We start from the raw sequence: 25,451 nt of genomic DNA, 5'->3' as shown, positions 1-25,451 counted from the left end.
GGTTTCCATCAATTGAGAAGGTCTTGTCTGAAAATGTTTTTGCTTGTATGCAAATTTATTCATTTGATTTGTTTGCATAAGAACTATTAATTGCCCTCGATTTAGTATGTTTGTATAGATAACGTGCAGATGTCTCATGTTCTTTAAATTGAGCAGTGACTGTGAGTTATTGTTGTTATTATTAGTCCAGCTTTTATTAAAAAAAATCCCCATGTTTGGTCCGCTTTAGTTCCCTTTTTATGTGCATGATGGATCAAGGTGTTTTATAATAAAAGCTTTATCATTGTGTGACTAAGACTAAAGATTTAAAAATATCCCAGGTTCGTAACTCTCAATTCTTCTCTCTCCAGGAAGCGTCCTCTATCTCCTCCACCCAAGTCTTCTGGGAAAGGCCCTGCTGCCGTGTCTGCAGGTAAACCTCCTGCGCCAGGGGCCGGATCCGGTTCTGGCTCCGCTTCTAGTTCTGGCTCAAGCAAGCCGAGCAGCACCCTTTCTCGCCGCGAGGAGCTGCTAAAACAGCTAAAGGCTGTCGAGGACGCCATAGCCCGCAAAAGGGCAAAAATCCCTGGGAAATAATAAACCTGGCATCATCCAACTTCTGGGACATCCATTTTTGCCCAGTGTTTGCCAGAAATGGTTGCCGTTCTGAACTCTTAAGGATGTCTCGCATAAATGTCCTAGGGAAAAGAGACCGCAGTTACATTTCTGCTTGTTTTGCCCTCAGAGAGAGGTTGTCTAGATTTTATATCGATGTGATAAAGTTGAGAAGTGGCGCTGTTCACTTGTTTGTTTTCACAGGAGGATGGAATCTTTACTGTAGTCTCAAAGATAAAAAAAAAAAAAAACCCTGTACATTCAGTGCTAATTTTTGCTCTTCATCCTGCCACAATCCCTTCTCTCATATTCTAGTTGCTTTTTCCTCACTCCTGTTATTTTATGGGGCGAGTTACTGTGGACAGGCTGGATGCATCTGCGTCGGTCCTACTCAATCACAATCTAGAACTGCTTTTTCAGAGCCTTTACAGTCTGAAAAGTCCACCTTAACTGATGATCTTGTGTATCCGCCACCATGTGTTTAGCCATTACTGTTTTTCATCATGTTCAACTACAAAGCCAGATGATACAATACCTGTTGCTTAAAGTGTATGATCCTAGAAAACCAATGACAGTGATGTGAAGTATTGCTTTTTTTAAGATTCTGCATTGTTCCCTCTCCCCCCTCCCCTAGCTTTTCAAGTGAAAACCTCCATTTTATTTGTCCCTCATTTTTAGTTGAAAGTGTGAGAGGCTGCAATGGGGACACCTGGAGATAAGGAATAATTCCGTCTAGCTTTTTGTGACAGAAAAAAAAGCTTCTAAATAAACTATTTTGATAAAGAGAATAAATCTGTTGAAATTGTTCCTCTCTGATGGAAAGATGACATGTAATGGAGGACTTTCCCCATCTGTGCACACGTATGTTTCTGCAGAGCATGTGCACATCTGCATCATCCTTGGCTCCGTTTGTTGTTCCGCAGTTCTCCTGCAGCTCAGTATCAACACGTAACGCAAATTAGTGAGATCATTCATTGACAGGGTTGGAACATTATTCATCTTCCTTTGTTAGTACATTTTTACGTCACAAGTTGTAAGAGTTAAATAATCTGCAACACATTTATGTGATGTGCCCACATTCTTTCATGAGTCACTTTAAATGGTTAAGCCATTATGAAATTACTGTGCACAAGTGTCATTTAGTGCCAGTGCAACTGAATACAATATAAAATGCTGTTGGCTTCAAATTATTGGGAGCTTAAAAAATGCCCAAATCCCTATTTTAAATGGTTATATCCTCGAAAAATTGCAAGCCGAATGGATTCGGCATAACTGAGAAATTACAGTCAGTCCTGTGGTTGGTGGTGGACACCATTAATCTACACTTGCTGTAAAATAAGCCACTCCAGACTAACCAGTATGGTTTTGTTAATGGGTGATGCCTCTTTATGCCCCTCTTTCTCAAGTCCTTTATTGTTTAACACAATTTTAGGTACTATACGGTTATCCGGACCACATGTGACCACAACCGCTCTTGGTTGGTCGTAACCCCAGTGACGGGTAGGTCATCACATGTGGTCCGGATAACCGTATAGTACCCAATTTTATTACTGAAGGAGTTTATCTTTAAGTTTTTTTTTACTTTCCCTTTTATTTTATAAAAACAAAAAATTGGGTATTTGTATAAATCAGAAGCAGTAAAAAGTTAACTATAAAAATATTTCATTAATCAATTATTTAATACATATTGCTCTGAATACCACAGTTCTTTCAAACTAATAGAAAAGTGCTGGTTATTATAGTGTCTAAATGTTGATGTAATTGTCACATTGTGTGATTGAATCATCAGTTTCACATTCTCCATCGAATGTATAGAATTTATGCATGAAGCTTAGGGGACTCCTGGGGAGATGTTTTTTTTCTGAGCGGCTGATCATGATGTTGGGAAATTCGCTTGGTCTTGTCCCGTGATGGCAACCCCACAGAAAACTGCTACTAAAGCTCATTTTAGTTAATGAATGACCTGTTATTAAGGACTCTTTTGTCATGTCCAAAACATCCAGGGGGGGCTCCCACAATTTATCTCCACATTCACTGTTCCAGGGATTTGAAAAGGTCACAAAATGCTCAGAAAAAGGGAAATTTTATATATCTGAGTATTGCTGATATCTCTCCTTTATTAATGATATAGCCTTATCATGAAATGCAGGGTAAGTTTGGAAAATGTTTTATATGACTAACATGTGTTTTAGGCTTGTCTTGCATCATTTCTTTTTTAACAATATTAATGGGCTGATAATTAAAGGATGTTTTTTTTATAAATTTTTATTTTATTTTATAAAAGTGTAAGTATTACATCTCCCCTTTCCTATCAAATAAGATAGAATGTACAACTATAAATGTGTTTTAATGAATGAAATCGTTTTCTTGTCACTTCAGGATCAGGAATACTCGTGTTACTAGTGATGAGAGCAAAAACACTCCCAATTTCTCTTCATATTATTCATATTTAAAAGTTCAAATCGCGATACTCTCATTTGAGTTGATATCGTTTTACAGCTGCTAATGAATAGAAAAAAAAAAGTGAAGGTCTGAAGGATTTTTTTCAAGATGCTTTTGTAAATAGCGCTTCATATGAAAGAGGAAGCACGGAAGTAAATATTTATTAGCCTACTATTTCCTCATAGACTCGGATTTTCCCCGGTAATGGACAGCAGGTGAGTATAGTATAAATACGTGTAAACTGCATGAAGGCAATAACAGTCTTTCTTGAGGCCAACCTGAGCATTGATCTGAAGCATCACTCTTGAGTTTTGATAACATAATAAAGTCTAATCAAATTATGTTGGTAAGTAGAAAACTGTTTTAAGTAGAACCATCTTTTACAAAGTAGGCTAATACATTTCATCTTAACCTATGAAATATATAATTTTTCTTCATAAAGAAATTGATGTTACACCCTGCTAATTTTACTTATTTATTCTTTGCTCTGCAGTTTCCGCTGTTTTTTGGAATATTTTTCGTGTTGTCTGTGAACACCGTGGAAGGAAAAAATATGGGATGTTTCGTCAAGGCACACAACAAGCTACTCGACGCTTTTCTCTCATCCGCCGGACACCGGCATCCGACGGCCACCGGTCACGCGGCGGACTCCTGCGAGAAAGCCGCTCAGTCTTTATCACACATCAATGAGCGCTCACTCTCCCCCTGGAGGACAAGGTAAATATAGCTCTAGCCACCACATGTTTAATATTACCAGAGAAATCAGAACACTGTTCAGCAGTGAAGCATTGCTAATGATGTAAACGAACCAGCCTCCATATAATCTCAACCATATGTATCATACAGTGCCTCATGTGCTGCTAATTTATTTTATAACAAAAATGAATGTGGAAAATAATTTAAGTACAAATGACTTGGATGTTTAAGTCATTTCAACTTAAATTACATTAAACTGAAAAATTAGATGAATCTTTTATAACTTAAAAAACTTATTTTGATGAGTTAAAGCAATGTAAAAATATATGTTGTCATAACTTATTGATCATATAATTTTTTATAGTGGGTGGAGTTGTTATTAAGCCTGTTTTGTAGTGTTCAAATAACAATACAACATTATACAATAAAACAGTTGTGTATATGTAATATCTGTTGAATTTCACCAAATCTAGTTACCTGCTACAAGACTCATGCCTTTCTATCTGTTGTATTTTCAGCACTGTGCACAAGCCAGATATGTACCCCAAATCATACGAGGAAGCAAAGTGTTTGTGTGAAGGATGCATCATTAACGGGGTTGAGAACATGAGCTACAACTCTGTGCCCGTGCAGAAATCTCAGTTATTCCTGAAGAGGGTCCCGTGCCCGTCTGACCCGACCAAATACTCTTTAGAGTATGAACATGTGCTAGTGACTGTGGCCTGTACCTGTGTGGTCCCTCGCCAGTAAGAGAGGACAATATAAACCAAACCCGTAGAGACGAGTCTCATGTACCATGTCGTGTTTGTTTTAAAATGCAATTTTTGATAAGGTACATCGTTTTTTAAATATGCTTATATGAATAAGCTGAAAAGGTTGCATGTGTCACATGTTTTTAATACTTATTAATTAACATTGTCTTTCTTGAAAGGAAGATATATTTTTGTATTATTGTAAAACACTACTTTATTTAGGACATTATTTATTTATATAATAATAACTTATTTATTGTTTATTTAACTTTTGTGTAACTTGTGCAAGTATGTGAACTTTTGATCTTGTCCTTTTATAACTCTGTCAATGACAGGAATATTTATATCAAGTTTGTTTCAGTGATGATGATAAAATGTGTTGCAATTTGTCCAAAATTCAATTTGTCCAAATGGTATTATGTTGAATAAAATCTATTCTGATCTTAATTCATTCATTGTTTCATCATATTTCACCCTGAATATATATATATATATATTTAAGAATTATTGTACCATTTGTTTTAGTGTCTTTACGCAGAGCTAATTAAATAAATGTTTTCATTAGCCTACATTACTTGCCATTCACCATTGAGATTTATGAAATAATAAAATGCAGATGATAATTATCACATGAATTATTGCCATTGCATTATTCATTTCTGCGTTTCTTTTGGGTTTCGTGTGAGTTTAGCTTTTATATTGTGGGACTTTTATTTTGAAAAGTTTCTCATCAGTTTCAACTTTCAACCACAGTTACGTTAAAGCTTTGCGACGAAGTTTTTGTAGTAGACAACACAGCAGTGTGGCGTAAAATGGTCACAGCACTAATAAAGTCTCTCAGTATATTAACGAAACCTATTCGAGGTAAGGAAAAAAATGTATATCCGGGTTTAAATAGTGTTATTTCATAACGTGCTTTGGTAGTATTATTATTTTTCCACCCCCCATAAAACCTGTCATCTTTTACTCACCCTCATGTTGTTCCAAACCCGCATGACTTTATCTATTTATTTCGTAAAACACTAAATCTTTTAGGTACTGACAGCCTCGGCTTACACTTTAAGTGTATATTTTTTCGATACAATAAAAGTGAATAGCCAAACATCTCATTTTGTGCTTTACAGAACAAAGAAAGTCATGCAGGTTTGTGTGTTGTTTATGTTTTGCAAATCTGTTAAATAGTGATGGCATGCGATGATGGACTCTTTTCCAGAGGCTCAGTGGAGCGATGGACAAAGCACACAAACAGCACTTGTCCTGGCTCTCCAGAGGAACCTGTCAGAGCTTCAGGAGAGCATGTCTGCAGGCGAAGAGCTGGAGGAAGCAAGACGACTTCTGGAGGAGGTCAGGAGAGACAACACATGGTTTTGCAGTGATGCTAATGACCTAACCTGGTGCTTTGTTCAGGAATGTCTTCTCTTACTGCTCTGCCTGGCACGACACCTCAACCGCCTCGTGGAAGCCTTTCACCAGATTCCTGCTTCACCAAACCCTGCGACCCCTGAAGCAGCTCCACCACTTCCCCCAGATGTTCTCAGTGTGGCCCAACAAAAGACACTGGGCGCTGCGCTGCAGTTTGTGGTCACACTGGGTCTCTGCCCATATTTAGCCCCTGGTGTAGGAGTGGCACTGGGGCTGAGGTCAGCCTTTGGGGCAGCAGTGGAGGGAGCCGTCCGACACGATGTGGCCCCTACAGGGGAACGCCGTCTGCTTATCACCGCTAATGTGCTCCTAGAGGTGTCTGCTCTGTCATCGCTAGCGACTCCTGTGTTTACACGCCACCTGGGTGACATCATGGCAGCTCTGTGTCAGTTAGGTTATCGACCCCAGCGGCCTGAAGGAGACGGTACAAAGAGTAATAAGGTAAAAATACACTAATATCAAAGGAATATTTAATCCTATTTGAATACATTTTACTAGTGGTTTCTTTTTAGATCTGGGGTTCCCAAAGCCATGAATAACCTGGAATTAGCAAGGAAATGTAATATTGCTCCAGGCATAGAAAAGTCATGAAACATTAATAAAACTACATTTAAATGTCTATATATATATATATATATATATATATACTGTAGAGAGAGAGAGAGAGAAAGAGAGAGAGAGTTATTGTTAAATAAAGCTGAAAAAAATAAGTTTAGGCTAAAGTACAAGTACAAAAATTAAAACTGATTTTTTTTTTATTACAGCTACATAGAAATATAAAAAAACAAAAACTAATAAAGATGACAAAAACATGTAATAAAATAAAACAAACTAAAATGAAAATTAAATCTCATTCAAAATGTCAATAAATAATACGGTTACACTTTACAATAAGGTTTCATTAGTTAACACATTAGTTAACTACTTTAGTTAGCATGAATTAAGAACTAACCATAATTCCAGAGCATTTATTAATCTAAATTAATGTTAGTTTCAACATTTACTAATACATTATTAAAATCAAACATTTTTTTAACTTTAGTTAATGCACTGTGAACTAACATGAACAAACAATGGATGACTATTTTTATCAACTAACATTAATAAATACTGTAAGAATTTTTTTGTTCATTGTTAGTTCATGTTAGTTAATACATAAACTAATGTTATCAAATGATACCTTATTGTAAAGTGTTACCAATAATACTTAAATAGTATAAAAATTATACTAAAATAACACTGTTCTAGTTATTCTCAGTGTTTTGTCCTTTAGAGGCAAATCTTTATAAAACTATATTTTTTAAAATCCCTATACAATAATGAAGAATGACATGAACGTAAGTAAGTGTGAGAATCCTGATTCATCACTCTTTCAAGTTTCATTTTGGCCCAAGCTAAATGTTGAACTAATTCAGTCATTCTCATCTATCACAGGGACTAACGGTAGAGGAGCGCAAGGCCTGCAAAGCAGCCCTCCACAGTCTTCTTGGGAAAGTGTATCAGCCAATCGTCATCAAAGAACTGCTTGTTCTGCAAGGGGGTCCTAAACAGGTGTGTGTTGCCCACTATCTTTCTGAATACTTTTCTGATGTGTTAGTACTTGTGTGACTCCACAGAGACATGTCCTGTGTATTGCTGTAGGCATCTTCAGGTTCCCGAGGTGGATGTCCTGGAGGGGGAGGTAAGGCTCTATCCCAAGCTCCCCCTTGGCTGAGGCGCCTGTGTGGACAGTTGCTGTCTGACAGGTTAATGCAACCACAAGGCGTCCAGGCAGTGGTGAGAGCCATCTTAGAGGGCACCGGAGGTAAGGCTGAATTTAGCAAAGAGTACAGATGATTGGTTCAGAGAAACACTTGAATTTGAAAAAGCTTTTTCATGGAATACAATCAAGTTTACAAGACCATCTATCTAGTGTCAGTTCCAAAATTTACTGAACGCCTTGTCAGTGGATAAAACATATTTTGTGTTCTCAAATATTTTTAGCTAATTGTGAGTAGATATTGTCTACAATTAGTACTGTATGTATTCAAATTCAGACATTTAACGTATGCCTTATTTGCTATTATTTATTAATATTATAATATTGAGCATTATACCAGCCATACAATTTTTGTTACTAAACTCAAAACCCATTTCAAAACTCTTTCAGTAATGCAGCCCTAAACTAGTATATTTACTTGTAAACAGGTTAAAAGAATATTTTATGTATGCAAATGTGAAATTGATAACCTATTTGTTTTTTATTGCTTATGCACAATTTTTTTTTAGTATGCATGTATGTAAATACAAATGCATTTATAAATACATTGAAACCTGTGTTCGTGCTTATGTTGTTTTGTTTTCCGCAAACTTATAAATAAAATGCAACATCCTGGAACCGTGTGCTGTTGCCTGGAATATTACAATATTGACCCCAAAAAGCTGCAGACTGTGAAGTAGACAAACATGATATGTCTCGGTTAGAATGGCTAGGTGACCTAAAATGTTTTGCATATTCTATAAACAGCACAGTGTCAGTGGGTTCGGCTATCATTTTTTGAATTGTGGTGGAAAAATGTGTATTTTCATACCATACATAATAAATCCAGTACATAACAAAATTCCCAATGTGTTTCCAATAGGTTTATCATTCCATGGAAAGTCATTCTGTTTGTTTTTATGATGGCTATAAATGTTCAGCATGTGCTTTTCAGTCATGTTTACTTGTTTCACATTGCTGACCAGCAGGTGGCGACTCTGACTGGAGGAAATGTGATGCTGTGGCCAAGATCCTTGCCGCCTGTCCTCAGCAGTCCCTCTCTGCTGAGAGCTATTACAGTCAAGTGTGTCCACAGGTGAAGTAATGTTCTCTCATTACAGTCAAAATAGTGAGATTATTGCTATAATGGTAATTTAGAGTTTTATATGGTTTGCAAAATATGCTAGTAGTCAAATAACAAAAAGCAAGAGTTCATTGCCATCTGTTACCTAAAAACCTATAAATAATTTTTGAAATGTACTCTAATCATAGAATGTAATATCACTGGATTTAGGTTCTGGAGCTTCTGCATTTCAAAGACAAGCTGACTGCACAGCAGTTCCAGAGAGTGGCCACCAGGGCGGCGCTCATCATGGTGCAAGATCGGCCTGAGTTTGCACAGCGATTCCTGCTCTTTCCTCTTCTCTCCCCCCTTCGTCGCTGTGCACAGGGAACCGGTTAGTACTTGTTAGGTGACTGCAGTTTAGCATTTTTTAGTGGCTGATATAATTTAGGTTGTGCGAAAAGGCTGCATCAAGTTGCTTGCTAATGTTTGTCCCAACACACAGGAATCATTTTTAGATGCAAAGTATATTCTCTTTTTAGTATTACAAAATTAACTGACAAGCTTTTGCAGGAGATGACCTATCCCAGGATGCAGTGGAGGAGTGGGAGCTGACTCGCTGTATTGAAGATGTATATAAAGTAAGCCAAGCGTTCTGTATTGTCTAATGCGCCATATCATCAAGTATATGAAATTTTCATAAGAACGTTATTTCATTCTGTTTAGATTTGTGTGGTGGGTAATAATCCATCAGAAGTGCTGCTGAAAGCTCTAGCTGATGTCTACTCTACACTGTTCTATCTCTTTTGCTTCACCAAACAGAATGTCTCTCATTTACGGTCAGATTTCTTTTCGAATATGAAGTATTTGTAATAGATCATGTGTTTGGAAAAGACTAAAAGTGGTTGTTCCCTATAGTACATCCTGTCAGGAGATCCTGATATGGTGCCTGACTCACTCAGAGCGCTCGGCATCTCTTTTGCTGCTGAAACGCTTGTGTGGACTGCTGGGAGAAGTGGGTGGAGTCAGACGCGGCTTTCAGTTCTCGCCTGGCAGTGAAGGAGGGGCCAGACTTACAGTGAGAGAGCTTATCAGGTATTATTAAATGAGAACCCTACAATAATTATGCAATGTTTTGTGGAAAGTAGTGATATACTAGTCAGTCTGGTTTACCAGCCAGTATTTTGCCATTTTGAGTTTATCAGGCGATGATCTAATTGGGAAAATAGCAGAATCTGTTAGCTAGATTTTGTCACCCTTTTGTCAATTTTAAAACAAACTGAAGCCTTAAAAAAGATGATGCATGTTTTTAAGTGTTTAGTGATGAATTTAGAGTTGATATTTTGTAAAATATTGATTTCAGTAATTTTTTGTGTATCTTATTTGCTTTCATTAAATTAAGCATTATTTATATCAGTATAATATCAAGTGAAATTGATCAAAAATGAAAGTAAAGACATTTATAATGTTACAGAAGATTTCTATTTTAAATATTCTTTTTTTTTTTCTATTCATCAGTGAATCCTGAAAAAAAAAAAACATGGTTTCCACAAAAATATTTAGTTGCACAACTGTTCAAAAGTTTATTTTGTTTTCCGTACATTGCTTTGTGGTTTTCATAGCTCAAAAAAAAAAAAATGTTTCCTGCGCACTAAATCAGCAAATTAGAATGATTTCTGAAGGATCATGTGACACTGAAGACTGGAGTAATGATGCTTAAAATTCAGCTTTGCCATCACAGGAATTAGTTTTATTAAAAAAAAGAAAAGAAAAAAACTGTTATATTAAATTGTAATAATATTACATAATATTTATTTTCCTGTATGTTTGTTCAAATAAAGGTGAAACTCGAAAAATGTGAATATCGTGCAAAAGTTTGTTTATTTCAGTAATTCATCTTAAAAGGTGAAACTAATATATTATATAGACTCATTACATGCAAAGTGAGATATTTCAAGCCTTTATTTGTTATAATTTTGATGAGTATGGCTTACAGCTTATGCAAACCCTGAATTCAAAATCTCAGAAATGTTGACAATTTTCATAAGCTGTAAGCCATAATCATCAAAATTATAACAAATAAAGGCTTGAAATATCTCACTTTGCATGTAATGAGTCTATATAAAATATTAGTTTCACCTTTTAAGTTGAATTACTTAAATAAATGAACTTTTGCACGATATTCTAATTTTTCGAGTTTCACCTGTAAATGTAGCCTTGGTGGACATAAGAGCCTTTTGAATAGTAGTGTATGTTGCAAGGCATAACAATGATTAACTGGCTCTTTTTCTGTGTTTTGACAGTGATGAAGATGATGCTCTGTATGAGAAGGTCTCAGGTGAGCAGTGGAGAGTGCAGTGTCTGGTGCAGTTATTGGAAGAGATGAAGGACAGTGACCTGCCTGGAGAGTTTTTCCTACTGCTGCTGCAGGTGCTGACCTCTGCCAGTCTGTTTCAGCCTGACCATTTCCATTGTAGCTCAACAATGTCTATACTATAGCACATAAGACACATGGATGTCCATAACTGTTTTATAGCAAGATTTGAGGACTCAAGAATGCTTCAAAATGTAGAGTAGATGATTAAAAAGAAATTTTAGACTTTAAGAAGATTAAAAAAATGCCCTTTTTTGTGTTTTGTGTTGCTTCAAGGATTTAACAGCTGTGGCTGCTGAGCAGGACGAGGTTGAGCAGGAAGTGAACACCTCATCTATGACGCTGCTGGAGTTAGAGCAGCATCTGCTGGGGCGTGCAGGTGGACACGGACAGAGACTTGCTCTGCTGCAGGCGCTGGCCATCATGTGTGAGGGTCTTCCACACACACAGCTGCTCTGCAAACCCACTCAGGTGAGATATAGAAGAAATCATTCTTTTGGTTCATTCAAATCAATGGTTCTCTCTTTTCCTGAGTGAAGTGGTACATTTGAGTTTTAATTCTAAACTTTAAACTCTTTTAAGCTTTCTTATCATTTTGTCTTTTCTGCTTTTATTCAACTGAGGTTCTATTAAGATAAAACATGGGCCTTCTAAAAATAGAGCACATCATCCCCTGGCCAGATCTGTTCCATTTAACTCGCAACAAAGGATATCTTTACTCTGACTGTTATTTAGGGCAGATGTGTTATATCAGCAGTTGTGCTACTTTATGTAGTGATAAGGTGTGATCTCTCTCTCTCTCTCTGCTTACAGGTGGTTGGGTTCATAGCATCCATGCTGCAGAGAGCATGTGTTAGTCTGGAGCGTGGCACTGACAGCCCAGTGGAGAGTCAGACTCTCAGTATGGGAATAGGGCTTGTGGCCACTCTTCTCTCTGGAGCTGCTGAGGTAGTGTATTGTTTCTACATTTTGCTGCTGTTCTTTGCTCACTCTATTGTAGGAGTTCCTATAGTAATAAGCTGTTTGCTGTGTTTATGGTTAGTCAACATATTGCATATTAATCCTGCAGTGTGGCATGCATGCTACACTTTTTTAACAAAAGATTTTCTATTTTTTTATACTTAATAAAAATGCCATTTGACCTTGTATAAATGCGATTACATTTACACTAATAACATCATATTAGTTAGTTGCACAAAATTAGTTTGTTGCACACGGGGTTATTATCGTTATTATATTTCTGTTAATTGAAATAAAATAAAATATAAATATTAGTTAAACTAACTGAAAATTAGAAATGTTGCCTTGGTAATAAACTAAAATATGTTGAAGTTGAAGCACTACAATTATAAGTACATAAATAAATAAACTTTAGAAAATGACAAAAGCACATAATGGAAATTGACTGACAATTAAACAAAAATTAACATGAAAACTAAAACTATAAAAAACAAAAACTGCTATCTAGAAGTTGTGCCCAGTCACAGCACACAAAATAATGCCCACTAATGCCCATTTATTGGGTTAATTTAGTGTGATTAAATAAAACTATGCAAAAAGGACAAAATAATAAAATGACATGAAACAAAAAAGTTATGTTTTAATATAATTTCTTTTAATTATATTCAAAGAATGTATTATATTGTATTATATTCAAAGATTTGTAATTGCCCAATTATATTGAGGAAGTTCCTAGCAATATTGATATGCAATTAATTGTAATTAATTAATCAGCATATTTTCTAATTAGTATGATTAAAAGTTTTAAACAATTGACAGCCTTAAGTCTTTGTTCATGTACATATTATTTATTACTTACCAAATTGTACCTTTGTATATCTTCTTTCAGCTCACTGCAGATGATTATTCATCAATGGCTGCACTGCTGCCCCACCTGGAACAGATTTCCAAGCAGCACCAAGAGCCCGTTATCCAGGAGCTAGCGTCCGATCTGAGGGCCACTATTGCCACACACGGGGCTTATCGCCCTACAGCTGTCCCTAAAACAGCGAGCCAGCACAGCACTGCCCACAGTCTTACTCAACCTGCAGGCCACAGTTCAAACTCCCTCCCAGCCAGACCCCAGGTCCCTTCACAATCAATCTCACATCCCAAACATACAACAGACCCTAGTGTAACACCCAAAGTTAAAGACTTTCAGACAGCTGGAGGAATACCCAATCCTGGGATTTCTGAGGCCTTGCGCAGTAAAGCTTTCTCTGAGTGCCTGCTGGAAGCCTGTGACCCAGATGTGCCGACACGAGCCGTAGCACTGCGTTCACTGACCCGCTCTGTTAGAGATGGAGACGAGGAGGCATTGCAGAACAAGGAGAAACTACTAACAGTGAGTGTATAGATGTGTATGTATCTGTTTATGTAAGTTAAAGCAGATAAAACTGGCCTGGCATGAATTAAAAAAAAAAAACATTTCTCATTATGTATATGAAAGTGGTCACATTTACTCAAAATTTGCAGGTGAAATCTAGTAATTTCAGTTGGAATCTGCATAATCAGATGGATGAACATTATTATATATATATATATATATATATATATTTCCAGGGAATACATAAATATATAGTTTTTATAATTGGAAAAACATCTGCCAAATGCATCGGAAAAATAAATACTATAAATGTTATAATTTTTAAATATTTCCATTAATTCCAGACATTATTATTATTATTGCTAAAGGTGAAATATTTTAACAATTTTAAAATATTGAAACTTTTTTGTATAATTAATTATTATTAATATTTTTTCCATTTCACCTATTACTGTATATTCTTAATGGCTGGTTTAGGGTACGCTTACACAACATCTATGTACTAAAAACGGAAAAAAAAATTCCTTTGCATTTTTGACAGCGATGTCAAAACAATCCCTGTTCACACGCATCCGCAAAAAACGACTAAAAATGTTGTGTTATGCATGTCAGTAGTTGGCGATATCACTTTGTAAAGAAACGGTACATGCCTATATACTGAACATATAATACGCATGTGCAAGACATCACCGTTTTCACAAATTTGCAGACAATAACAGTATCATTTTTAAAACCCGATTTCACAAGTTTGCATTTTCAGGCCCCTAAAACGCTGTTGTCATTGCGCTTTGATGCAGGCGATCATTACAGTATATGATAAACACTTACTCTCCCAGTATGCATTATTCTCTCTGATGCCAAAAGCTTGGTGTCACGTGCACATCTCTCCTGGGATTTGCGTAGACTCTTCTTCCCTGGGTGACATTGTTTAAATGGGCCATGACTTCCAGTGTTTCTCTTTCTCCTGTGTGCTAGTGTTGAGGGTGGGTGAGGGTCTAGAATAGACCATGTTTAATAAATGAGGTGGGATGTTTGGTGTGTAAAACCTCTTGCTTGAGGGTGTCTGACGACTCTCGTGGGATCTAGTTATGATGAGCGGCTTTCTGCAATGTCTCATCTAATATTCTCTGTTATAAGAGTCTCTTCTGTGTCCAACGCTTCATAAATACAACTAATTCACACATGAACACAGACACAGCCTCTCACTAGCAGTGACATAACACCCACCCAGTAATCCATTAACATTGTCTAGATGTGAACCTTTTTCTTTTGATTCATTCAGTTTTAAATATTTATTTGTATCAGTGTCTGTCAGAGTTCCACATAAATGTCTTATCTGTTGTATTCATTTTCTCTTTCATTCTCTCTGAAAGTCATAGCACTTCACCTCATGTGAACTCATTTAAATCTTTTAAAACTGCAGGCCATAGACATGTTTTAATTTGCATTACTGTAAACGTGCTGAGAGCTGAAAAACTGTCAGCGATAATTAGACTAAGGAATTAATTAAATCTGCTCTAATTCTTTGCTCTCAGCTTTCAGTGAATTATTTCAATGTGTTTCAGCTCTTTCTGGAAAACCTGGAACATGAAGACTCCTTTGTGTATCTGTCTGCTATTCAAGGTAATTAATTCATTAGTTCAAGAAAGAAACCAGCCTAAACTACTTCGAAATACAACAAAATATGATAATCACACCTGCTTTTGCCTAATTTTTAAGAAATGACTATTGAGGGTTTTTCAGAAATTTATGTGAAGTTTTGATTTATTTGTAGTTGTGATGGTACATAATAGAACAGCTTGGTTTTGACTGGTTGAATGACTTAGTTGTAAGTATAAAGCACAGACATTACATTGACCTGATTTACTTTTGCCAGCTAAACTCAATGTCAGCTTTACCTCAACACGTTACAATGTGTTTCAGCCCTCACGTTACTCATTCTTAAAGAATACAGATGTTTGGTTAAACCTTTCATTTGTTAAACGACCAGGCTTTTGCTTTGCCATAATGAATAGATAAAGCATCTGATTCCTGAGCTCATTAAAGTAGTCAATATTATGCAGCACAACTGTTTTCAACATTGATAATAATAATAAATGTTTCTTGAACACACCAAATCATGTGGCACTAAAGACTGGAATAAAGATGCTGAAAATTCGTCTTTGAAAAAACAGTTATTTTAAATTGTTTGAATATTTCACAATATTACTGTTTTTACTATATTTTGTATTCCTGGCCCCAAACTTTTGAACGGTGGGGTTTATTGATCGGCTTTCTTTTGTATATGTGTGTCAGGTTATTTTAGGAACAGCTTTGAAATCTACAAGGCTGCTGTATCTGGGCCAACAAACAGATTTGGGATGCTATATTTTGGTTTGATTAACTAAACCAGCTCTATGTATTTGCAGCCAATGTTATTTCACCTTTTGTCCATGAATGGTCAGAACCATCTCAACCATCCTTTTTTGGCCTATTGAGGAATAGCTAAATTAAGATTGTAATGCTCTGGCAGCCTGTTGTGCTTTCTATTCATCCTGTCTTAAAAAGGGTCTGTCAGAGTTTTAGCCTTTATTCAGAGCTGTTTTTTCTGTTTCAGGGTTGGCAGTGTTGGCTGATTCTTTTCCTGAGCAGATTCTGCAGAGACTGCTGGGAGAGTATCAGACCGGGGCAACTGTCGGTCCCCCCAAAAGAGAGAGCTCCCTAGAGACACGCCTCAAAGTGGGCGAGGTATTAATGAGAGCCTGCAGGGCCATGGGTGAGCACAGTCACTGACTGTAGTATTTCTTTCTTCTTCATATTTCTTTCTTTCTGTATTCTTTTCTTCCTTTAAAATACTTCATGCTCCATTTCAGGATCTGTTTGTCAGATCTGGGCAGTGCCGTATCCCCAGCACAAGTGTGCGGTTATTCATTGTGTCTCAAGATCATTCAGTCTGGGTCTGAGGCATGTCGTCTTGGCCCGGCTCCTTTACGCTAACAGACCGAGCTCTGAAAAAGCCCAACAGCTGCTACAGTCCGCTGAAACCGCACAATGAGTCTCACAGCTCTCTGTCACATTCATAGTGCCTTCACACACAGCAGGGGGCATCACACACTTCACATCGCACACTTGAGCTCAATTTACATTTTCAGCCCTTGAGTATTATCTAATGAGACACTTATTTCAATCCTTAAATCCTTGATTTTGTAATAACTAAATATCTAACCAAAACACGCTGTTTCATAATGTGCACATCCGATGCGTAATTAAATAAATCCTTTTCCTGCATAAGTGTGCCACTGGTTTCCAATTAAACATGTCGCTTAATAAGGTGCTGGGACAGATGGCCACAGTTAACAAGAAGCACTGGATCAAAGAAGCGTATGTTACACTTTTTCTTGCCCCTGTTCCTTTTCCCTCCCTTTTTTTTCTTGTAGATCTAGTCCACAATAGACATTTAAACTCTTTTGATCCGTTTGGAGGATTGGTCAGCTGAACAAGTGGACTTTCATGTCTGAATAGGTCCTGGCACATGGATTCTGGAAGGTTTTATACAGTTTGAATGACATTTCAGACAGGGCCAGAAAAATCAGCTGTGGGGAGCAAGTCCCTCTGGACCCACCTGCCAGCCATTATAATAGCTTTTGTCTAGTTGTATCCTTATTTATTACCCATAAAGAATGTAAATTCCCCTTACACTAATACCTGTCAGTGTGAGGAGAATTTTTTTTTTTTTTTTTTTGTCAGAGCCCAAAAAGAAGCCAAAAAAAATCCCAGTTTAGTGACTTTGCTCATGCTATAGGTATGGACTTTGGACTTTCTCAGACTTTCACACTGAGATGGAGAGATTGGAAGAGGAGTCGCGACTTCAGCTTTGTTTGTTTGTGTGTGTGTGTGTGTGTTCAGGCTGGAGCTCTCATTCCTTTCACTGTACATGTGATATTAGGACAAATCTTTTTTAAGTCTGTATACACTACAGGTCGAAAGTTTGGAATAATTAAGAGTTTTAATGTTGTTGATAGAAGTCTCTTATGCTCACCAAGCAAATAATATTTATTTGATAAAAAATACAGTAAAACAGTAATATTGTAAAATATTACAATTTAAAAGAACTGTTTTCTATTTTAATCTGTTTTGAAATGCAGTGTATTTTGTAAGTTGAATTTACAGTTGCCATTACTTCTGTCACGTGATCCTTCAAAAATAATTTTAATATGCTGATTTGTTGCCCGAGAAACATTTATTATCATCAGTTGAAAGCAGTTGTGCTGCTTAGTATTTATGTGGAATCAGTGATACACTACCATTAAAACCTTTGATTAAGCAAGAATGCATTAAATTGACCAAAAGTCACAGTAAAGACATTTATAATAAATGTCAAATAAAGGCTGTTGTTTAGAATTTTCTGTTCAATAATCCTGATAATTCCACAAAAACTATGCAGCAAAAACTATTTTCAACATTGATAATAAAGAACATAAATAAAGTTAAATATTATAACTTTAATAATAATGAATAAAGATTATTAGTAATTGAGTACAAATAATATTTGAGCAACAAAACGGCATATTCAAATGATTTCAGAAGGATCTGACAGACACAAAATATAAAACAAAACAAAATGGCCATCACAGGAATAAATTACACTTAAATATTACTGTTTTTTTATGTATTTTTAATCAAATAAATGGAGCCTTAGTGAGCAAAAATCATAATTATTCCAAACTTTTGAACAGTAGTGTATGTCTTTATATACAGCTAAATATCTGTACGTATAAATAAATAAAAAGTTTTATCTTTTAGGTGACCTTGCTCCACACTATGGTCGCCCTCTGATTGGTGTGTTCCTGAGTGGCACACGAGACAAGGACAGTAGTGTGCGTGCCAGCAGCCTCTCTAATTTGGGTGAACTCTGCCAACGTCTCAACTTTTCCCTCGGACCACTGGCACAAGAGGTAGTACCACTCCAGTATTCAAAACCTAAAAGTCAACTAGACAAGCTGATGAAAAGCTGAATCTGCGCAGTTTAGTCTGTAATTAGTTCTTTTTAAGCAGATCCCCGAGGCTGCTTCTAGTCTGATGACATCGTTCTCTTTACTCTGCACAGCTGTGTATGTGTGTACACACATGCACATCTCACTACACAAGATTACTACTACTACTAGTGCTGAGATCAGGGTTTTCTGCTGGTGCAGATGGGTGATTGATGGATGAACCTGAACTACAGCAATTTCACTGATTTGCTCATTAAAATCAGCCAATGTCTTGACCACAAATCTTTATGTAGCAACTGATTGTGTATGCTCAAATTTATTTAAATGCTTTCAAAATTTCCATTTTATGATATTAGCAATTCAAAACTGAAAGTGGTGACACCATAATATTTGCATATTGGAATGATTTTTAATTTGTTATTGTTATTTGTTAATATGTTATTAATTTGTATACTGAATTGTGATTAGCCTTTTTTTTACTCTAGTCACTTACTTAACCATCTATAGCTGCGTTTTAAAGTGGACAGAATGTGTTGAATTTGCGTTATGTTGATTCTCGTACACAGCCAATAGAAAACAAGAAGTGTCTTAAGGGTTGGGGAAAAAAATATAGCTTTTCGTTTAATGGAGCACTCCCCGTATTGATCTATACAATCCCAAGATCAATCTTTTACTCTAAGCCTATTTCCAATTCACAATATAAATGTAAGTGAAATGGACATTCATAACTGAAATATAGAATCAGTGTTGAATCAAATCAAGTTTAAAGCCTGTGAATCAGAATCACATCAAACTGGGAAATCAGTCATGTCACCAGTATTTTAAGTAGAATCAAAGTCTAAGCTTATCCGAGACTTTAGCATTGTACTTTTGCTGCCTTGCAAGCATTGATGTTTCCTTCAGGAAATACAAATCTAGAGTTCTTTGATACTTTGTGCCAATGTGTGAAATGTGTGACGCCTTGCAGTTGGAAAGCAGTTTGTTTATTTTTCAGCGCTTGTGCATACGGTCGTTGAGAAAATCTACCGTGAGTGTCTGAGCTGCGGCAGTGGGCTAGAGATCTTCATGAATAAGCATCTCTGTCAGTGTGACTAACTGGGCTGCTTATTCATGAAAGAGCCCCTGCAACAGGCTTTTCTAGACCATCTTGACCATCAGCCTTCTGCAAACCCGTGTGCATGCGTTTAGACATCAATCGACCCGCTACATTGACATAAAGATCAACTAGTGCAGCATTGCAGATCTCTGCGGCCTGCGTACGTCCTTTGTATATGACCTCTGTTTGTGTGGTTCCTGCAGCTGAGCTCGTGTCTCACCGCCCTGATAAAGACGGACAGAGAAGCAGAGGTCCGGAGGGCCGCGGTCCATGTCATTGCTCTGGTCCTTAGGGGCCTCAGTGATAAAACCACTCAGGTGAGTATTTTTAAATATATGTGATCAATTTAACTTGGCTGGTATTAAAGGAATATGAAAAGCTTTTATAAAGGACTTAAAATGTATTAATTATTCAGTATTTTAAAATAATTATTAACTATTTTAATATATTTTAAAATGTCATTTATTCCTGTGATGCACAGCTGAATTTTCAGCATCATTACTCCAGTCTTCAGAGTCACACGATTCTTCAGAAATCATTCTTATATGTTGATTTGGTGCTCAAGTAACATTTCTTAAGCCCAATTTATACTTCTGCATCAAACTCACGCCACAGCTATGTCGTAGGCTGTGTGTGTGTAGCACGTATAACCTATGACGTACCCTGACGTGCACCTCTCCAAAAATGTAACAACGCATTTATTTGAAATATAAATCTTTGTATAGTTATAAATGTCTTTTCCGTCAAAAAAAAATTGTGGTATTCAACAGCATGCCACAGATGCTATCCATTTACAGCATGTTTTTAACCAGAAATATTTCTTCAAAGGTGTGAAGTCCCATCACTGTGTTTTGTTGTGTGTGAGGGATATTGAGTAGATTGTTAGGTCTTTCGATCATGATCAATGCACGTGTTTAGTGGGAGGAATTCTTCCAGCATCTGGACTGATGAGCAGCAGCTGTAATTTTCTACTCTCTTATTTAGAGGTCACCTGCAGTATAAGACAACCAATGCTCTGTCTAGTCATCACTCTCAGCAGACTCTCTTGTTCCCACGGCCCTGATCACTTTCCCAGCAATGCCTTTAATTTCCGACCATAGCTCCTACATTTGGTGCATGATGAACAAAATTAATAGATCTAAACCATATGAAAAACTTGGTGGTCCTTGCTCATGCAAAATTTGTCCCTGCTATGATAGAGTGTTGTAGTAGGTTGCCAAGACATTTTTTTCCCGGTAAAGTGACCATGAGGTTAAACTAAAAATCATTGATGTCCATGACATGAACAGTGCAGGTTGAGTTAATAAAGTTCATCATCTAGGGTTAGGAGTTTATTGAGAAACCTTCTACAAAGTTTTATGTATCACAAGTTCTGAGTTACAGCTGTAACTACATTAACCAATCAGAGGTGTGTATCAGCTTACATAGATGTGAGAACATTGAGTCTCTGATCCACTGAACTATTAGCAGCAATCTTCAACAGATGTTTACCCTGTTGTGAGATCATATGAACCAAACTTACTGAAATTTGTACATTTTATAGTTTTTTGATGTTGTCAGCAGACTGGCAGCCGATTGACATTCCAACCTCTCAGACTACAGATCTGTTCTCCCATAATGCAGTGTGATAAGTTTATTCCAGTTAACTCTTTTAAAACATATTTTAAACATAATAGGGTATGAATCACAAGACTGCCACACATTCCATGAAAGCAAGATACTTGATCATTGATACCACTTATTTCCTTTATCAAATGTATTTCTATAAAGTAATCTTTAAACCTTGAGAATGTCTTCTTCTTATTTGCCAGGTTTTTCCAGTGTGATTATAGTATGTTCTACAGAAGATAAATAAATAAATGAATGTACTCAAATAACAGTTCAATTAAATAATTAAAAAAATAAAATAAAGAATATAAACTTAAATTCTTAATTTTTCTTCAAAATAGTTTATTTAAAGTAGTTTAATATTTTTTGACTGTTTTTTGTAATAATAAGATTCTTTAGAGAAGTATTCTTGTATAAGATGATACATTTAATTTTGTAGAGAGTTTGATACAACATGTCAGGATGCTAAATCTTCTGCTTTGTCCTTTCACTACTTCACTTTGCAACACTTGGAATTTTGGGAGTGTTTGTCCGCATAAAACACATCTTAAGATCCCTCTATAAACACATGAACTGATCCCATGACCTCAGAGCAGACCAAACTGGCCACTGCTGCTGCAAATGACCTTTTATACTTTTGACCCCCTGATTTACAGCACCAATGTCCACCCTAGTTAGTACCCTGACCCTTGAAATATTTGCACATGCACTTTATAGGACAGGTTTTACTAGACTCAGACGGTGCTGTCCCTGGCCTGCACCTTGGCATTGGACCCGGGTGCAAAGTTGTGTCTGTCATCACCGTCTGTTGAGTTTCCCAGGATGGAGCTTGATAGAGGTCCTTCTGGTATGAGAAACTGTTGTTACTCGGTACAGCTGTTGCAGCGAGTAATGAGACGGCTCGTCCAGGTAAACCATAAGTCACAACGCCAGGTGTCCTCTTAGTGTGAGGCTAAAACAGCTGACTGCTCACAAAAGCGCTCTCCTGTTGTGAGGGAGAAGGTCAAGAGACATATACAGTATATGTATATGAAATTATTTTTCATTGTTTTCTCTTCCTTGTTTGTTCTTTTTCTTGCTTTCAGTTGTACAGTAAAACAGTACATCCGCTTACTAAGTGCTTTCCGACTCTTCTTCTGCTTTTTCAGGTTCTTGGGGATGTTTTATCTGAGCTGTATCGGGCTCTGAAAGGGGTGGTGCGGTCGGACCCGGATGATGTGGCTGTACTCCATGCTCAGCTCGCTCTGGAGGAGCTGGAGGATGTCATGAGGAGGTTCATCTTCCCTCAGCAAAAACTTGAGAAAAAGATTGTGGTACTTCCTTGAAAGCGCTCCAGAAATCACATAACAATTTTTTGTAGACCTCTTAGATTTCTACCATCCGTTTATATATGTAGTAATTGAATAATTTATACATTTTCAGCTTTTTTTTTCTTCTCCATAATCAGTTTTCACTCCCACATTTCCTTTCTAAAACCAAAAAACCTGTCTTGCCATTGATAAACTAGCATTGTGCCTTTTGTTATCTGTTACACTGAGGTTAGAGGGGAACAAAAGCAAAAGATATATCTTTGTAAAGAGCCCTGGTGTAGCTGGTTTCCACTCTATTCTGCACTGGTGATAAAATGCCTGTTTGCGTTTTATCGAATGTTTGTTGTACATATAAAGACAGCCAGGTCATGACATCATTGTAAGATACAACAGGGCAATTAGTCATTCTCTTAAAATTCCTCCCACTGCACAATACTAAAACTATCCATTCATGTTAACCGTCTGTATAGCATCCTGACCTCTTGGAACTGCCCTGAAGCAGAACTGGTTAAATACCATATAAATACAAATGTTAGCATTTATGCTAACTCATAAAATGATATCTTGGTCATGAGGTGTCTCTAAAATAAAATAAAGAGTGCTTATTTTTCCGAAGCTGGTCTAATGTGTTTATATATTATGCTGTCGTTAACAGTTTCTTTTTCCCTTTGCTAGGACTGTTTTAGAGGTAATATAAATGCAAGCATGTGTCTGAACATCTGTGTTAGGTTGCAGTGCCACAAGTTCCTGTCTGCCTCATGTGCTGTAAGGTAATAGGTGAACCAAATATTAATAAGATAAAAAATAGTTTACATTGTATAACAGTTTATAGTATGTGTTAAAGCCAATATGAATTGCAGAAAATGTTGACAGAATTTAAATTTTTGGGTGAATGGCCCTTTTAAGTATTTCTGAGTAATGCAGGAAAAATGTAGGACAGGAATTGTGAACATTTAATTGAGCCAGACTGAATGAAAGTTTGCTAAAGCAATATCTGAATTGTACCCAAAAACCCTTTCCCCCGGTTTCACAGACAAGGCTTAAGCTTAGTCTCAGACTAAAATGCATGTTTGAGCCGTTTGAACTGAAAGCAACTTGCACTGACATCTTAAAATATGCCAGTGCCATTATTCTGTCTCAAAATGCACAGCAGTAATGTGTTTTTTTTTCTAAGGCATGTTTACAAATGCTACTTGAATGTCCTAATTTAATTAAGACCTAATCCTGTCTTAATCTAAGCCCTGTCTGTGAAACCGGGCCTTTGATTAAAATTACAAAGGTTTTACTTTGGAATAACATACACAGATGTTCATTTAGAAAATAAGTAAATATGAACTATTTAAATTTCATATTGACCACATTTACACGTCAACAATACATTTACTGTGTTCAGAAACTTTGAGAAAAAAAGAGAAACCAGGATAAATATAATTTTGAAACATTTGAAAAACAAAAAAGACAAAAAAAATCAGAAATAGTTTGTTAAACTTTGCGCAGTTTTTTTACTGTTTAGCACCAACTACTTTTTAAATTTTAGTGTGGATTATTTTGTGATCCTTGCATCAAAACCTCAATGGTGATTCACACTTAAAAATCAGTTCGTTCACTGATTTTATTGATCACAAAAGTGAAAAAGACAAACATTTAACCTCTCAGTCCTTCTTCAGTGTGTTTTAGTAAACTACTTTGTTTAATTCCATTATTTTCTGATAATGTCTAAGACTTTGCAAAGAGATTATTTATGGATGGAGCAGTTACTCTATATATTAGTAAGATTACGCTTTTACAAATTGCAGCCACGTGGAAAGTGTAGCAAAGCAGTGATGCTCATTTTGCCTATATATACACTGCCCGGCCAAAAAAGAAAAAGTCACTGTTTGAATTTAAATAGGCAAATGCTATGATTATGATAGACTAAATAAGTCTGATTGGATCATTATTGAAGTGATTATTATATTTCTAGCATGTTATATGTTTGGCAACAGTTTTTCTAACCCTAAATGATGAAGTGTATAGCTATTAATTTCTTAAACAATGAAACACATCATGGCCATAATCCGGGATAACAATATCAAGATCCATCAGGCTTAAAATGTGAAATAATGGATAAGAGGGAGCATAAAGAATAATTTTCACACATGAATTGGTGCCTCTGAGTCCAGACCTTAAATTCATTGAAAGTCTTTGGGATGTGCTGGAGGAGACTTTACAGAGTGCTTGACTCTTGCATTGTCAAGACAAGATCTTGACCAAAAATGTATGCACCTCTTGATGGAGAAACATCACAACATTTCCATTAAGAGGTGCATCAATTTTTGGTCAAGATCTTTGTCTGGACCAATTCATGTGTGAAAATGATTCTTCATGCTCCTCCTAACCATTCTTTAACATTTTGAGCCTGATGAATCTTGACATTGTCATCCTGGAATATGGCCATGATGTGTCTTGTTGCCAAACATATAACATGCTAGAAACGTAATGACTGCAATATTGATCCAATCATAGATTCTTAAGCATTTGCCTATTTAAATCCAAACTTAAACTTTTTTTTGTTTTTGGGCCGGGCAGTGTATTATATAGTCTTAAAGGCACAATAGCAAAAATAAGCAGCCTGTTTAATTATAAGAGTCAGAGAGAGAGTGAATGGATTTTGATATCCATGTTTTGACAAGTCATAATGTTAATTGCACATGTATTTAAACCCATTTTCAGGTGTTGGCTTAAACAACTGCTGTGTAGTGGCCTGCTGCCCAGTTGGAAGTCATAAACTTTGTCTCAGTGTTTCTGCAAAGGAACCTCACAAGTCTCTTGTGGTGTCTCTGATAATTGCTTCTCTGGTTAAGATCCAAGGACGTTCCCGCAGCAAGGGGTAAATCAGTGACGCCACGATGGAGTTATCTAGTGGAGAGTCACACTTTCACCTTCCTTCCCCGCAAACCCTATAATAACCTTCTCACGACTGCTATTCAGCCATGAAAGAGCCATTACGCTAATTACTCTTCCTGCCATGCAGCAGTCTCGGCAAGAGAAAGGGCATGAGCGTGTTTTACCTGGCTG

At 36.6% G+C, this 25,451-nt stretch overlaps 2 protein-coding genes across 9 annotated transcripts in view; both read left to right on the top strand.

The window, feature by feature from the left end:
- Positions 1 to 1,380, top strand: part of zc3h18 (zinc finger CCCH-type containing 18) — a 47,276-nt gene extending 45,896 nt beyond the window's left edge. For 5 of the 6 annotated variants that reach the window (XM_081371815.1, XM_081371812.1, XM_081371810.1 and 2 more), the window contains exon 19: positions 351 to 1,374. In XM_081371815.1, the coding sequence (XP_081227941.1) occupies positions 351 to 576 (226 nt within the window). In that variant the 3' untranslated portion in view covers positions 577 to 1,374. Of the gene's footprint in view, positions 1 to 350 lie in introns of all 6 variants that reach the window. The other variant, XM_081371814.1, reaches the window with a different exon arrangement.
- Positions 1,381 to 5,239: 3,859 nt separating this feature from the next.
- tango6 (transport and golgi organization 6 homolog) lies at positions 5,240 to 23,839 on the top strand. Of its 3 annotated transcripts, none has more exons than XM_081372354.1 (18): positions 5,240 to 5,348; positions 5,698 to 6,347; positions 7,341 to 7,457; positions 7,548 to 7,710; positions 8,634 to 8,740; positions 8,939 to 9,101; positions 9,281 to 9,348; positions 9,434 to 9,546; positions 9,626 to 9,802; positions 11,011 to 11,137; positions 11,358 to 11,552; positions 11,895 to 12,029; positions 12,931 to 13,425; positions 14,973 to 15,030; positions 16,004 to 16,162; positions 18,190 to 18,341; positions 19,680 to 19,793; positions 22,233 to 23,839. In XM_081372354.1, the coding sequence occupies exons 1-18, from the start codon at positions 5,297 to 5,299 to the stop codon at positions 22,407 to 22,409; spliced, it is 3,222 nt and encodes a 1,073-aa protein (XP_081228480.1). In that variant the 5' UTR covers positions 5,240 to 5,296; the 3' UTR covers positions 22,410 to 23,839. The 3 variants fall into 3 exon arrangements, with proteins under 3 accessions (XP_081228480.1, XP_081228479.1, XP_081228481.1); XM_081372353.1 differs by having other exon boundaries at positions 5,248 to 5,348; positions 8,631 to 8,740; XM_081372355.1 differs by having other exon boundaries at positions 5,255 to 5,348; positions 5,667 to 6,347; positions 8,631 to 8,740.
- Positions 23,840 to 25,451: the final 1,612 nt, after the last annotated feature.

This window comes from Scardinius erythrophthalmus (assembly GCF_964197995.2).
Source record: "Scardinius erythrophthalmus genome assembly, chromosome: 8".
NCBI lineage: Eukaryota > Metazoa > Chordata > Actinopteri > Cypriniformes > Leuciscidae > Scardinius > Scardinius erythrophthalmus.
This window is presented reverse-complemented; position numbering and strand designations above follow the sequence as displayed.